General features: G+C 62.5%; 1 protein-coding gene across 3 annotated transcripts in view; it reads right to left on the reverse strand.

Moving 5' to 3' along the window:
- Positions 1–1,196: 1,196 nt before the first annotated feature.
- Positions 1,197–16,660, reverse strand: part of LOC125686203 (shematrin-like protein 2) — a 29,259-nt gene continuing 13,795 nt past the window's right edge. For 2 of the 3 annotated variants that reach the window (XM_048929948.1, XM_048929945.1), the window contains 3 exons: positions 11,626–11,779; positions 8,636–8,725; positions 6,854–7,374 (listed from right to left, as the gene is read on the reverse strand). In XM_048929948.1, the coding sequence (XP_048785905.1) occupies positions 7,198–7,374; positions 8,636–8,725; positions 11,626–11,779 (421 nt within the window). In that variant the 3' untranslated portion in view covers positions 6,854–7,197. Of the gene's footprint in view, positions 1,249–6,853; positions 8,547–8,635; positions 8,726–11,625; positions 11,780–16,660 lie in introns of those variants that run through there. The other variant, XM_048929947.1, reaches the window with a different exon arrangement.

Raw genomic sequence — 16,660 nt, forward strand, 5'->3', positions numbered from 1 at the left:
CATTGATCCCCATTGACCCCATTGATCCCCATTGACCCCAATGTCCCCTTGACCCCACTGACCCCAGTGTCCCCAATGACCCCATTGCCCTCATTGACCCCATTCATCCCCCAATGTCCCCAATGGTCCCCTATTGTCCCCGGTGTCCCCAATTGTTGACCCCATTGACCCCAATGGACCCCAATGTCCCCATTGCCCCCAGTGTCCCCAATTGACCCCATTGTCCCCATTGACCCCAATGACCCCATTGTCCCCTTGTCCCCATTGAACCCAAAGTTCCCATTCATACCCCAATGTCCCCAATGTCCCCACTGTCCTCTTGACCCATGACCCCAATTGACCCCAATGTCCCCATTGTCCCCCATTGAATCCATTGACCCCAATGATGCCATTGACCCCATTGATCCCCACTGACCCCGATGTCCCCAGTGTCCCCAATCATTGACCCCATTGTTCCCATTGAACCCAATGTTCCCATTCATCCCCAATGTCCCCATTGTCCCCACTGTCCCCAATCACTGACCCCATTGTCCCCTTGTCCCCAATTCCCCCTTGTCCCCACCTGACCCCATTGTCCCCATTGTCCCCTATTGACCCCAATGTTCCCATTCATCCTCGATGTCCCCAATGATCCCCATGACCCCATTGTCCCCATCCATTGACCCCAACGTCCCCAATGTCCCCATTGACCCCATTCATCCCCATTGTCCCCAATCATTGACCCCATTGCCCCCAATGCCCCCATTGCCCCCATTGCCCCCAATGCCCCCATTGCCCCCCATTGCCCCCATTGCCCCCAATGCCCCCACTGCCCCCATTGCCCCCCATTGACCCCCATTGCCCCCCATTGACCCCCATTGCCCCCAATGCCCCCACTGCCCCCCATTGCCCCCATTGCCCCCCATTGCCCCCAATGCCCCCATTGCCCCCCCATTGCCCCCCATTGCCCCCATTGCCCCCCATTGCCCCCATTGCCCCCAATGCCCCCATTGCCCCCATTGCCCCCACTGCCCCCAATGCCCCCATTGCCCCCAATGCCCCCAATGCCCCCATTGCCCCCATTGCCCCCATTGCCCCCAATGCCCCCATTGCCCCCCATTGCCCCCGATGTCCCCACTGCCCCCCACTGCCCCCCATTGCCCCCATTGCCCCCGATGTCCCCACTGCCCCCATTGACCCCCCCCCATTATCACTCACCGAGGGCTCAGGGTCACCGCCTCCATCTTCTCCGGCTCAGCCAATGGGGCGCTGCAGGGTCACAACCCCACAAGTCCCCCAATGCCCCCAACGTCCCCCCATCCCCCAATGCCCCCCATCCCCCACCGCTCCCCACACGACCCCCCCCCCCAAATCCCCCCAGCCCCCCTAACAACCCCACGCCCCCCCTTCTCCCCCCCCAGTTCCCCCCAAATTCCCCCATCCCCCCCCCATACCCCCACAGCCCCTCATGCCCCCCCCACCCCCCCAAGACGCCCCATTCCCCAAACGCCCCCCCCAAATGCACCCCTTCATTCCCCCCACCCCCCCTCCCCAATACCCCCATTGCCCCCCCATTCCCCCCACCACCCCCCCCAATTCCCCCCCATCCCCCCCAATGCCCCCCCCGACCCCCCACTCCCCATCCCCCATTCCCAACCCTCCCACCCCCTCCCAAGCCCCCCAAAGCCCCCCAATTCCCCCCCATTCTCCCCAACCCCCCATTGCCCCCCATTCTCCCCCAATCCCCCCCATTCTCCCTCAATGCCCCCCCATTCCCCACACCCCCCATTCCCCCCATCTCCCCCCATTTCCCCCCCACCCCCATTGCCCCCAACGCCCCCCATGCCCCCCCCCAACACCCCCACTCCCCCATCCCCCAATTCCCATCCCCCATTGCCCCCTAACCCCCCCCGACCCCCACTCCCCATCCCCCATTCCCAACCCTCCCACCCCCTCCCAAGACCCCAACGCCCCCCAATTCCCCCCCCATTCTCCCCAACCCCCCATTGCCCCCCCATTGCCCCCATTCCCCCAATGCCCCCCCACCACCCCACAGGCACCCCCCCATTCCCCCCACCTCCCCCCAAATTGCCCCCACACCCCCCATTACCCCCAAGCCCCCCATTCCCCCCCCCTGCCCCCCACTGCCCCCCCAACCCCCCCGTGCCCCCCCCAATTCTCCCCAACCTCCCAATTCCCCCCAATGCCCCCATCCCCCCCACCCCCCCAATGCCCCCTGCCCCCCACGTCTCCCACTGCCCCCATGCCCCCCATTCCCCCCCATTCCCCCCCATTGCCCCCCAAACCCCCATTCCCCCATTTCCCATCCCCCCCAAGCCCCCCATTCCCCCCCACTCCCCCAATTCACACCCCACACCCCCTTCCCCCCAATGCCCCAAGCCCCCAGCCCCCCATTGCCCCCCATCCCCCCGCATTGCCCCCCAATCCCCCATTCCCAACCCCCCCATCTCCCCCAACCCCCCCCCATTGCCCCCCAATCCCCCCCCAGCCCCCAGCCCCCCATTACTCCCCATTGCCCCCCATTGCCCCCAACCCCCCCATGCCCCCCCTATTTTCTCCCCCCCATTCTCCCCAACCTCCCAATTCCCCCCAGTGCCCCCTGCCCCCCCATGCACCCTACTGCCCCCCATGCCCCCTATTCCCCCCCAGACCCCCATTCCCCCCCATTGCCCCCCAATCTCCCATTCCCAACCCCCCCATCCCCCCAACCCCCCCCATTGCCCCCCAAGCCCCTCTTCAGCCCCCAGCCCCCCATTCCACCCCATTCCTCCCCATTCCCCCTATTGCCCCCAACCCCCCCATTGCCCCCCCATTCCCCCCCCACTCCCCCAATTCACCCCCCCCCATTCCCTCCATTCCCCCCAACCCCCCCCCCAGCCCCCAGCCCCCCATTCCTCCCCATTCCCCCCCATTTACCCCCTAACCCCCCATGCCCCCCCCAACCCCCCGTTCCCCCCCCCCACTTCCCCAATCCCCCCCACCCCCGTCCAATGCCCCTTGCCCCCCCCATACACCCCACTGCCCCCATGCCCCCCATTCCCCCCAATGCACCCCAAGCCCCCATTCCTAACCCCCCCATCCCCCCCAACCCCCCCATTGCCCCCCATTCCCCCCCAATGCACCCCAAGCCCCCAGCCCCTCATTGCCCTCCATTCCCCCCCATTGCCCCCCAATCCCCCATTCCCAACCCCCCCATCTCCCCCAACCCCCCCCATTGCCCCCCAATCCCCCCCCAGCCCCCAGCCCCCCATTACTCCCCATTGCCCCCAACCCCCCCCATGCCCCCCCTATTTCCTCCCCCCCCATTCTCCCCAACCTCCCAATTCCCCCCAGTGCCCCCTGCCCCCCCATGCACCCTACTGCCCCCATGCCCCCTATTCCCCCCCAGACCCCCATTCCCCCCCATTGCCCCCCAATCCCCCATTCCCCAACCTCCCATCCCCCCCAACCCCCCCCATTGCCCCCCAATTCCCCCAGCCTCCAGCCCCCCATTCCTCCCCATTCCCCCCCATTTGCCCCCTAACCCCCCATGCCCCCCCCAACCCCCCATTCCCCACTTCCCCAATCTCCCCCACCCCCTCCAATGCCCCCTTGCCCCCCCATGCACCCCACTGCCCCCATTGCCCCCCATTCCCCCCAATGCACCCCAAGCCCCCATTCCTAACCCCCCCATCCCCCCCAACCCCCCCCATTGCCCCCCAAGCCCCTCCCCAGCCCCCAGCCCCCCATTCCTCCCCATTCCCCCTATTGCCCCCAACCCCCCCATTGCCCCCCATTCCCCCCAATGCACCCCAAGCCCCCAGCCCCTCATTGCCCTCCATTCCCCCCCATTCCCCCCCAATCCCCCATTCCCAACCCCCCCATCTCCCCCAACCCCCCCCATTGCCCCCCAATTCCCCCCCAGCCCCCAGCCCCCCATTACTCCCCATTGCCCCCTGCCCCCCCATGCACCCTACTGCCCCCATGCCCCCTATTCCCCCCCCAGACCCCCATTCCCCCCCATTGCCCCCCAATCTCCCATTCCCAACCCCCCCATCTCCCCCAACCCCCCCCATTGCCCTCCAATTCCCCCCCCAGCCTCCAGCCCCCCATTCCTCCCCCATTCCCCCCCACTTGCCCCTAACCCCCCGTTCCCCCCCACTTCCCCAATCCCCCCCACCCCGTCCAATGCCCCTTGCCCCCCCATGCACCCCACTGCCCCCATGCCCCCCATTCCCCCCAATGCCCCCAAGCCCCCAGCCCCCCATTGCCTCCCATTCCCCCCCATTGCCCCCTCAATCCCCCATTCCCAACCCCCCATCCCCCCCAACCCCCCCTATTGCCCCCCAATTCCCCCAGCCTCCAGCCCCCCATTCCTCCCCATTCCCCCCTCACCCCCCCATGCCCCCCCATCTCCCCCCCCAATCCTCCCCAACCTCCCAATCCCCCCCACTCCCTCATTGCCCCCATGCCACTCATTCCCCCCCCATTGCCCCCCAATCCCCCCCTAGCCTCCAGCCCGCATTCCTCCCCATTCCCCCCATTGCCCCCCATTCCCCCCTAACCCCCCAATGCCCCCCCAAGCCCCCCATTCCCCCCCACTTCCCCAATCCTCCCCCATTCCCCCCAATGCCCCCTTGCCCCCCCATGCACCCCACTGCCCCCAACCCCCCCATTCTCCCCATTGCCCCCAATGCCCCATTCCCAACCCCCCCATTCCCCCACTTTCCCCATTCACCCCCACACCCCCATTCCCCCCAATGCCCCCAATATCCCCAGCCCCCCCATTACCCCCCCACCCGCCCCCATTCCCCCCATTGCCCCCTAACCCCCCCATGCCCCCCCCAAGCCCCCAGCCCCCCATTCCTCCCCATTCCCTCCATTCCCCCAACTTCCCCAATCCCCCCCACCCCGTCCAATGCCCCCTGCCCCCCCATGCACCCCATTGCCCCCATGCCCCCCATTCCCCCCAATGCCCCCCAAGCCCTCAGCCCCCCATTGCCCCCCATTCCCCCCTAACCCCCCAATGCCCCCCCAGGCCCCCCATTCCCCCCCCACTTCCCCAATCCTCCCCCATTCCCCCCAATGCCCCCTTGCCCCCCCATGCACCCCACTGCCCCCCAACCCCCCCATTCTCCCCATTGCCCCCAATGCCCCATTCCCAACCCCCCCATTCCCCCCACTTTCCCCATTCACCCCCACACCCCCATTCCCCCCAATGCCCCCAATATCCCCAGCCCCCCATTACCCCCCCACCCGCCCCATTCCCCCCATTGCCCCCTAACCCCCCATGCCCCCCCAAGCCCCCAGCCCCCCATTCCTCCCCATTCCCTCCATTCCCCCAACTTCCCCAATCCCCCCCACCCCGTCCAATGCCCCCTGCCCCCCCATGCACCCCATTGCCCCCATGCCCCCCATTCCCCCCAATGCCCCCCAAGCCCTCAGCCCCCCATTGCCCCCCATTCCCCCCTAACCCCCCAATGCCCCCCCCAGGCCCCCCATTCCCCCCCACTTCCCCAATCCTCCCCCATTCCCCCCAATGCCCCCTTGCCCCCCCATGCACCCCACTGCCCCCAACCCCCCCATTCTCCCCATTGCCCCCAATGCCCCATTCCCAACCCCCCCCATTCCCCCACTTTCCCCATTCACCCCCCACACCCCCATTCCCCCCAATGCCCCCAATATCCCCAGCCCCCCATTACCCCCCCACCCGCCCCATTCCCCCCATTGCCCCCTAACCCCCCATCCCCCCCCAAGCCCCCAGCCCCCCATTCCTCCCCATTCCCTCCATTCCCCCCACTTCCCCAATCCCCCCCACCCCGTCCAATGCCCCCTGCCCCCCCATGCACCCCACTGCCCCCATGCCCCCCATTCCCCCCCAATGCCCCCCAAGCCCTCAGGCCCCCATTGCCCCCCATTCCCCCCCATTGCCCCCCAATCCCCCAGTCCCAAGCCCCCCATCCCTCCCAACACCCCCCATTGCCCCCCCAATTCCCCCAGCCCCCAGCCCCCCATTCCTCCCCATTCCCCCTATTGCCCCCAACCCCCCCATGCCCCCCATTTCCCCCCCACTCCCCCAATTCACCCCCCCCATTCCCTCCATTCCCCCCCAACCCCCCCCAGCCCCCAACCCCCCATTCCTCCCCATTCCCCCTCATTGCCCCCTAACCCCCCAATGCCCCCCCACTTTCCCAATCCCCCCCATTCCCTCCAATGCCCCCTGCCCCCCATGCCCCCCATTCCCCCCAATGCCCCCCAAGCCCTCAGCCCCCCATTGCCCCCCATTCCCCCCCATTGCCCCCTCAATCCCCCATTCCCAACCCCCCATCCCCCCCCAACCCCCCCTATTGCCCCCCAATTCCCCCAGCCTCCAGCCCCCCATTCCTCCCCATTCCCCCCTCACACCCCCATGCCCCCCCATCTCCCCCCCCCAATTCTCCCCAACCTCCCAATGCCCCCCCACTCCCTCATTGCCCCCATGCCACTCATTCCCCCCCCCATTGCCCCCCCAATCCCCCCCTAGCCTCCAGCCCCCATTCCTCCCCATTCCCCCCATTCCCCTCATTGCCCCCTAACCCCCCCAATGCCCCCCCAGGCCCCCCCATTCCCCCCCACTTCCCCAATCCTCCCCCATTCCCCCCAATGCCCCCTTCCCCCCCATGCACCCCACTGCCCCCATTCCCCCCCCATGCCCCCCGCCCCCAATCCCCCCCCCTCACCGCATGGCTCTGCTCTCGGCCCCGATTCGCTGCACCCTCAGCCGAAATCTGCCCTCGCTGGGGGGCTCCTCCTGGACCACGGCCCCCGCCCGGCCCCCCGCCATGGCCCCCGCCACCGCCCCCAGCACCTCGGGGCTGCTCACACGAACCTGGAAGGGGGTTAGGCCACGCCCCTTTGCTCTCAGACCACGCCCCCTTCTCCTAGGCCACGCCCCTTTCCTATCATACTCCACCTTAAGCCCCGCCCCCTGACGCGACGCTTCCATCTTAGGCCACGCCCACCCTTCAGGCCACGCCCCTTCCCTTCTTCAGGCCCAACCCCCCCCTTCCCTTCGGTCACGCCCCCTTTTTTTGATTGACTGCTCCCTGGTCTTTGGCCACGCCTCCTTTCCTGAGACCACGCCCCCATTCAGTAAGGCCACGCCCCTCCCGTGGAAACACGCCCCTTAGGCCACGCCTCCTCCCCGTAGGACACGCCCACTTATGCACCATCTCGCCCCTAGGCCACACCCCCTCCCCATTTTCTTAAGCCCCGCCCCCTTCTCAAAGCCACGCCCCTTTCCTTGTTGACCCCGCCCTCGGTCAGTGGGGACAAAGGGGGCGGAGCCTCACCGTGTCCACGCCCCCGGGGGCGGGGCTTAGCGTCACCAGCATGGGGAAGGTGGGGGGCCGTCAGCTGTGGACCAGTAGAGACCAGTATGAACCAGTATGGACCAGTATGGACCAGTACAGACCAGTACGGACCAGTACAGCCCAGTATGGACCAGTATGAACCAGTATGGACCCAGTATGGACCAGTATGGACCAGTACAGCCCAGTATGGACCAGTACAGACCAGTACGGACCAGTATGGACCAGTATGGACCAGTGTGAACCAGTACAGCCCAGTATGGACCAGTACGGACCAGTACAGACCAGTATGGACCAGTATGAACCAGTATGGACCAGTACGGACCAGTATGGACCCGTATGGACCAGTATGAACCAGTATGGACCAGTATGAACCAGTACAGCCCAGTATGGACCAGTATGGACCAGTATGGACCAGTATGAACCAGTACAGACCAGTACGGACCAGTACGGACCAGTATGGACCAATATGGACCAATATGGACCAGTATGGACCAGTACGGCCCAGTATGGACCAGTATGGACCAGTATGGACCAGTATGAACCAGTATGGCCCAGTATGGACCAGTATGGACCAGTACAGACTAGTACAGCCCAGTACAGACCAGTACGGACCAGTATGGACCAGTACAGACCAGTATGGACCAGTATGGACCAGTATGGACCAGTATGAACCAGTACAGCCCAGTATGGACCAGTATGGACCAGTATGGACCAGTATGAACCAGTACAGCCCAGTACGGACCAGTACGGACCAGTATGGACCAATATGGACCAATATGGACCAGTATGGACCAGTACGGCCCAGTATGGACCAGTATGGACCAGTATGGACCAGTATGAACCAGTATGGCCCAGTATGGACCAGTATGGACCAGTACAGACTAGTACAGCCCAGTACAGACCAGTACGGACCAGTATGGACCAGTACAGACCAGTATGGACCAGTATGGATCAGTATGGACCAGTAAGGACCAGTACAGACCAGTACAGCCCAATACGGACCAGTACAGACCAGTACAGAGCAGTCCCAGTATATCCCAGTATATCCCAGTACGTGCCAATCTCCTCCCAGTATATCCCAGTCCCCTCCAGTGCCCTCCCAGTTACCTCCCAGTATATCCCAGTATCTCCCAGTCCATCCCAGTCCCTCCCAGTTCCCTCCCAGTCCATCCCAGTCCATCCCAATCCATCCCAGTCCATCCCAGTGCCTCCCAGTGCCTCCCAGTCCCCCCCCAGTCCATCCCAGTCCCCTCCCAGTTCCCTCCCAATCCATCCCAGTCCCTCCCAGTGCCTCCAGTACAAACCAGTGCCCGCGGCCGGTGGCAGAAGCGCAGGGGCGCCATGGGGAAGCGCTCAGATCCCAGCTCCTTCTGCAGCTGCATGGCCTGCGCCAGCTGTGGGGGGGGGGGGGGCGACTCCCAGTATAAACCAGTATCACCCAGTGCGGCCCAGTATCACCCAGTACGGCCCAGTATCACCCAGTGCAGCCCAGTATCACCCAGTGCGGCCCAGTATCACCCAGTGCAGCCCAGTATCACCCAGTACGGCCCAGTATCACCCAGTACGGCCCAGTATCACCCAGTGCAGCCCAGTATCACCCAGTACGGCCCCAGTATCACCCAGTACAGCCCAGTATCACCCAGTGCGGCCCAGTATCACCCAGTGCAGCCCAGTATCACCCAGTACAGCCCAGTATCACCCAGTGTGGCCCAGTATCATCCAGTGCAGCCCAGTATCACCCAGTACGGCCCAGTATCACCCAGTGCGGGCCCAGTATCACCCAGCACAGCCCAGTATCACCCAGTGCGGCCCAGTATCACCCAGTACGGCCCAGTATCACCCAGTACAGCCCAGTATCACCCAGTACGGCCCAGTATCACCCAGTACGGCCCAGTATCACCCAGTACAGCCCAGTATCACCCAGTGCGGCCCAGTATCACCCAGTACAGCCCAGTATCACCCAGTGCGGCCCAGTATCACCCAGTGTGGCCCAGTATCACCCAGTACAGCCCAGTATCACCCAGTGTGGCCCAGTATCACCAGTACAGCCCAGTATCACCCAGTGCGGCCCAGTATCACCCAGTACAGCCCAGTATCACCCAGTGCGGCCCAGTATCACCCAGTACGGCCCAGTATCACCCAGTGCGGCCCAGTATCACCCAGTACGGCCCAGTATCACCCAGTGCGGCCCAGTATCACCCAGTACAGCCCAGTATCACCCAGTGCGGCCCAGTATCACCCAGTACAGCCCAGTATCACCCAGTACGGCCCAGTATCACCCAGTGCGGCCCAGTATCACCCAGTACAGCCCAGTATCACCCAGTGCGGCCCAGTATCACCCAGTGCAGCCCAGTATCACCCAGTACAGCCCAGTATCACCCAGTGCGGCCCAGTATCACCCAGTGCGGCCCAGTATCACCCAGTGCGGCCCACCACGGCCCCATCTCCCTCCCATCTCCCTCCCACCCCCTCCCAGTTCATCCCAGTTCATCCCAGTCTCTTCCCCGCCCCCTCCAAGTCCCTCCCAATACATCCCAGTATATCCCAGTATAACCCAGTCCCCTCCCAGTCCCTCCCAGTCCCTCCCAGTCCCCTCCCAGTATATCCCAATTCCAGTCCCAGTTCCTCCCAGTACATCCCAGTCCCTCCCATTCTTCTCCCAGCATATCCCAGTATATCCCAGTATATCCCAGTATATCCCAGTATATCCCAGTATATCCCAGTATATCCCAGTTCCTCCATCCTCTCCCACCCCCTCCCCCCCTCCCATTCCCCCCCAGTTCCTCCCAGTCCCCTCCCAGTATAACCCAGTCCCCTCCCACTCCCTTCCCAGTTCCCCCCACCCCCTCCCAGTCCCTCCCAGTCCCCTCCCAGTATCTCCCAGTCCCCCCCACCCCCTCCTATCCCCCTCCCATTCCCCTCCCCCCCCAGTCCCCCCCCCCACCCTCCCAGTATCTCCAGTATCTCCCATTACATCCCAGTCCCTCCCAGTTCCTCCCACTCCCATCCCCCCCTCCCATCCCCCTCCCAGTATATCCCAGTATATCCCAGTCCCCCCATCCCCCTTCCCTGCCCTCCCAGTATCTCCCAGTATCTCCCAGTCCCCCCCATTACATCCCACCCCCCTCCCCTCTCACCCCCCTCCCAGTCCCCCCCAGTCCCCCCCATTACATCCCATCCCCCCCCAATGCCCCCCAGTCCCCCCCAGTGCCCTCCCAGTCCCTCCCAGTATCTCCCAGTCCCCCACACCCCCTCCCAGTTCCTCCCAGTCCCCTCCCAGTATCTCCCATTATCTCCCATCCCCTCCCATTACATCCCAGTATCTCCCAGTCCCTCCCAGTGTCTCCCAGTCCCCCCCACCCCCTCCCTCCCCCACCACCCCCTCCCATCCCCTTCCCAGTATCTCCCAGTCCCTCCCAGCCCCTCCCAGTATCTCCCATTACATCCCAGTCCCTCCCATTACATCCCAGTATCTCCCAGTCCCCTCCCAGTATCTCCCAGTATCTCCCAGTCCCCTCCCAGTATCTCCCAGTATCTCCCATTACATCCCAGTATCTCCCATCCCCTCCCATTACATCCCAGTATCTCCCAGTCCCTCCCAGTATCTCCCATTACATCCCAGTATCTCCCAGTCCCTCCCAGTATCTCCCATTACATCCCAGTCCCTCCCAGTATCTCCCAGTCCCCCCCCACTCCCATCCCCTCCCCTCCCACCCCCCTCCCAGTCCCTCCCAGTCCCTCCCATTACATCCCAGTATCTCCCAGTATCTCCCATTACATCCCATCCCCCTCCCAGTCCCTCCCAGTATCTCCCATTACATCCCAGTATCTCCCAGTCCCCCCCACCCCCTCCCTCCCCCACCACCCTCTCCCATCCCCTTCCCAGTATCTCCCAGTCCCTCCCAGTATCTCCCATTACAACCCAGTCCCCCCCAGTCCCTCCCAGTGTCTCCCAGTCCCCCCCACCCCCTCCCTTCCCCACCACCCCCCTCCCATCCCCTTCCCAGTCCCTCCCATTACATCCCAGTATCTCCCAGTCCCTCCCAGTATCTCCCAGTATCTCCCATTACATCCCAGTATCTCCCAGTATCTCCCAGTATCTCCCAGTCCCTCCCATTACATCCCAGTATCTCCCAGTCCCCCCCCAGTGCCCTCCCAGTCCCTCCCAGTATCTCCCAGTCCCCCCCCCATCCCCCTTCCCTGTCCTCCCATCCCCTCCCATTCCATCCCAGTCCCTCCCAGTCCCTCCCATTACATCCCAGTATCTCCCATTATCTCCCCCCCCCCCCCTCACCGCAGCGGCCGGGTTGGCGGCGGTGATGGCGGCGCTCAGCGGGGTGGAGGCGGGGACGCCGCCGAGCAGCAGCCCGGTGATGAAGCGCCCCGCCGCCCCCCCAGGGCCGCCGAGCGGCGCCTCGCGGAGCAGCACGAAGTCGGGACGGAGCCGCCTGGAAGCACGGAGCGCAGCCCCCATAAGGGAACGGAATAAGGGACAGCAATAAGGGAACCCAATAGGGGACCCCAACCCCAATAAGGGACCGCAATAAGGGACCGGAATAAGGGACCGGAATAAGGGACCCCAATAGGGGACCCCAACCCCAATACGGGACCCCAGCCCCAATAAGGGACCCCAATACGGGACCCCAATAAGGGACCCCAATAAGGGACCCCAATAAGGGACCCCAACCCCAATAAGGGACCCCAATAAGGGACCGGAATAAGGGACCGCAATAAGGGACCGGAATAAGGGACCCCGATAAGGGACCCCAATAGGGGACCCCAATAAGGGACCGTAATAAGGGACCCCAATAAGGGTCCCCAACCCCAATAAGGGACCGTAATAAGGGACCCCAATAAGGGACCCCAATAAGGGACCCCAACCCCATTAAGGGACCTCAATAAGGGACCGCAATAAGGGACCCCAACCCCAATAAGGGACCGGAATAAGGGACCCCATTAAGGGACCCCAATAAAGGGACCTCAATAAGGGACCCCAATAAGGGACCCCAACCCCATTAAGGGACCCCAATAAGGGACCCCAACCCCAATAAGGGACCCCAGTAAGGGACCCCAATAAGGGACCCCAACCCCCAATAAGGGACCCCAATAAGGGACCCCAACCCCATTAAGGGACCCCAATAAGGGACCCCAACCCCAATAAGGGACCCCAATAAGGGACCCCAGCCCCAATAAAGGACCCCAATAAGGGACCCCAATAAGGGACCCCAACCCCAATAAGGGACCCCAATAAGGGACCCCAATAAGGGACCCCAACCCCAATAAGGGACCGTAATAAGGGACCCCGATAAGGGACCGTAATAAGGGACCCCAGCCCCATTAAGGGACCCCAACCCATGGATGGACCCCAACCCCATTAAGGGACCCCAATAAGGGACCCCAACCCCAATAAGGGACCCCAATAAGGGACCCCAGCCCCAGTAAGGGACCCCAACTCCGATAAGGGACCCCAACCCCAATAAGGGACCCCAATAAGGGACCCCAGCCCCAATAAGGGACCCCAATAAGGGACCCCAGCCCCAATAAGGGACCCCAATAAGGGACCCCAATAAGAGACCCCAGCCCCAATAAGGGACCCCAATAACGGACCCCAGCCCCAATAAGGGACCCCAATAAGGGACCCCAATAAGAGACCCCAGCCCCATTAAGGGACCCCAATAAGGGACCCCAACCCCAATAAGGGACCCCAACCCCAATAAGGGACCCCAGTAAGGGACCCCAACCCCAATAAGGGACCCCAACCCCATTAAGGGACCCCAACCCCAATAAGGGACCCCAACCCCAATAAGGGACCCCAATACGGGACCGCAATAAGGGACCCCAGCCCCAATAAGGGACAGCAATAAGGGACCGCAATAAGGGACCCCAACCCCATTAAGGGACCCCAATAAGGGACCCCAACCCATGGATGGACCCCAGCCCCATTAAGGGACCCCAACCCCAATAAGGGACCCCAATAAGGGACCCCAGCCCCAATAAGGGACCCCAATACGGGACCCCAATAAGGGACCCCAACCCCATTAAGGGACCCCAATAGGGGACCCCAATAAGGGACCCCAACCCCAATAAGGGACCCCAACCCCAATAAGGGACCCCAATAAGGGACCCCAATAAGGGACCCCATTATGGGACCCCAACCCATGGATGGACCCCAGCCCCATTAAGGGACCCCAACCCCAATAAGGGACCGTAATAAGGGACCCCAATAAGGGACCCCAATAAGGGACCGGAATAAGGGACCCCAACCCCATTAAGGGACCCCAACCCATGGATGGACCCCAATAAGGGACCCCAATAAGGGACCCCAATAAGGGACCCCAATAAGAGACCCCAGCCCCATTAAGGGACCCCAACCCCAATAAGGGACCCCAATAAGGGACCCCAATACGGGACCCCAATAAGGGACCCCAATAAGGGACCCCAACAGGGGACCCCAACCCCAATAAGGGACCGTAATAAGGGACCCCAACCCCATTTAGGGACCCCAACCCCAATAAGGGACCCCAATAAGGGACCCCAATAAGGGACCCCAACCCCAATAAGGGACCCCAGCCCCAATAAGGGACCCCAATAAGGGACCCCAATAAGGGACCCCAACCCCAATAAGGGACCCCAATAAGAGACCCCAGCCCCATTAAGGGACCCCAACCCCAATAAGGGACCCCAATAAGGGACCCCAGCCCCAATAAGGGACCCCAATAAGGGACCGTAATAAGGGACCCCAATAAGGGACCCCAACCCCAATAAGGGACCCCAATAAGGGACCCCAACCCCAATAAGGGACCCCAATAAGGGACCCCAACCCCAATAAGGGACCCCAATAAGGGACCCCAGCCCCAATAAGGGACCCCAATAAGGGACCGCAATAAGGGACCCCAATAAGGGACCCCAATAAGGGACCCCAACCCCAATAAGGGACCCCAATAAGGGATCCCAGCCCCAATAAGGGACCCCAACCCCAATAAGGGACCCCAATAAGGGACCCCAATAAGGGACCTCAATAAGGGACCCCAGCCCCAATAAGGGACCGTAATAAGGGACCCCAATAAGGGACCCCAATAAGGGACCCCAACCCCAATAAGGGACCCCAATAAGGGACCCCATTATGGGACCCCAATAAGGGACCCCAACCCCAATAAGGGACCCCAACCCCATTAAGGGACCCCAATAAGGGACCCCAATAAGGGACCCCAATAAGGGACCCCAACCCCAATAAGGGACCCCAATAAGGGACCCCATTATGGGACCCCAATAAGGGACCCCAACCCCATTAAGGGACCCCAACCCCAATAAGGGACCCCAATAAGGGACTGGAATAAGGGACCCCAGCCCCAATAAGGGACCCCAACTCCGATAAGGGACCCCAATACGGGACCCCAATAAGGGACCCCAGCCCCAATAAGGGACCGGAATAAGGGACCGCAATACGGGACCCCAGCCCCAATAAGGGACCCCAATAAGGGACCCCAATAAGGGACCCCAACCCCAATAAGGGACCTCAATAAGGGACCCCAACCCCATTAAGGGACCCCAACCCCAATAAGGGACCCCAATAAGGGACCCCAACCCCAATAAGGGACCCCAATAAGGGACCCCAATAAGGGACCCCAACCCCAATAAGGGACCCCAGTAAGGGACCGCAATAAGGGACCCCAATAAGGGACCCCAACCCATGGATGGACCCCAGCCCCATTAAGGGACCCCAACCCCAATAAGGGACCCCAATAAGGGACCCCAACCCCAATAAGGGACCCCAATAAGGGACCCCAATAAGGGACCCCAATAAGGGACCGGAATAAGGGACCCCAACCCCAATAAGGGACCCCAACCCATGGATGGACCCCAGCCCCATTAAGGGACCCCAACCCCAATAAGGGACCCCAATAAGGGACCCCAATAAGGGACCCCAGCCCCAATAAGGGGCCCCAGCCCCATTAAGGGACCCCAACCCCATTAAAGGACCCCAACCCATGGATGGACCCCATTAAGGGACCCCAATAAGGGACCCCAACCCGTGGATGGACCCCAATAAGGGATCCCAACCCATAAATGGACCCCAACCCATGGATGGACCCCAACCCCATTAAGGGACCCCAACCCATGGATGGACCCCAGCCCCAATAAGGGACCCCAACCCCATTAAGGGACCCCAATAAGGGACCCCAACCCCAATAAGGGACCCCACTAAGGGACCCCAACACCAATAAGGGACCCCAACCCCATTAAGGGACCCCAACCCCAATAAGGGACCCCAATAAGGGACCCCAACCCCAATAAGGGACCCCATTAAGGGACCCCAATAAGGGACCCCAATAAGGGACCCCACTAAGGGACCCCAACCCCAATAAGGGACCCCAACCCATGGATGGACCTCAGCCCCATTAAGGGACCCCAACCCCATTAAGGGACCCCAACCCCAATAAGGGACCCCAATAAGGGACCCCAACCCCATTAAGGGACCCCAATAAGGGACCCCAACCCATGGATGGACCCCAATAAGGGACCCCAATAAGGGACCCCAATAAGGGACCCCAGCCCCAATAAGGGACCCCAATAAGGGACCCCAATAAGGGACCCCAATAAGGGACCCCAATAGGGGACCCCAATAAGGGACCCCAACCCCATTAAGGGACCCCAATAAGGGACCCCAATAAGGGACCCCAACCCCAATAACGGACCCCAATAAGGGACCCCATTAAGGGACCCCAATAAGGGACCCCAGCCCCATTAAGGGACCCCAATAAGGGACCCCAATAAGGGACCCCAACCCCAATAAGGGACCTCAATAAGGGACCCCAACCCCATTAAGGGACCCCAACCCCAATAAGGGACCCCAATAAGGGACCCCAACCCCAATAAGGGACCCCAATAAGGGACGCCAATAAGGGACCCCAATAAGGGACCCCAATAAGGGACCCCAATAAGGGACCCCAACCCCAATAAGGGACCCCAATAAGGGACCCCAATAGGGGACCCCAATAAGGGACCCCAATAAGGGACCCCAACCCCAATAAGGGACCCCAACCCATGGATGGACCCCAATAAGGGACCCCAATAAGGGACCCCAACCCATGGATGGACCCCATTAAGGGACCCCAGCCCCATTAAGGGACCCCAATAAGAGACCCCAATAAGGGACCCCAACCCCAATAAGGGACCCCAATAAGGGACCCCAACCCCATTAAGGGACCGCAATAAGGGACCCCAATAAGGGACCCCAATAAGGGACCCCAACCCCAATAAGGGACCCCAACCCATGGATGGATCCCAACCCCAATAAGGGACCCCAACCCCAATAAGGGACCCCAGCC

The sequence above is a fragment of the Lagopus muta genome, chromosome 33 (genome assembly GCF_023343835.1).
Source record: "Lagopus muta isolate bLagMut1 chromosome 33, bLagMut1 primary, whole genome shotgun sequence".
Classification (NCBI taxonomy): domain Eukaryota; kingdom Metazoa; phylum Chordata; class Aves; order Galliformes; family Phasianidae; genus Lagopus; species Lagopus muta.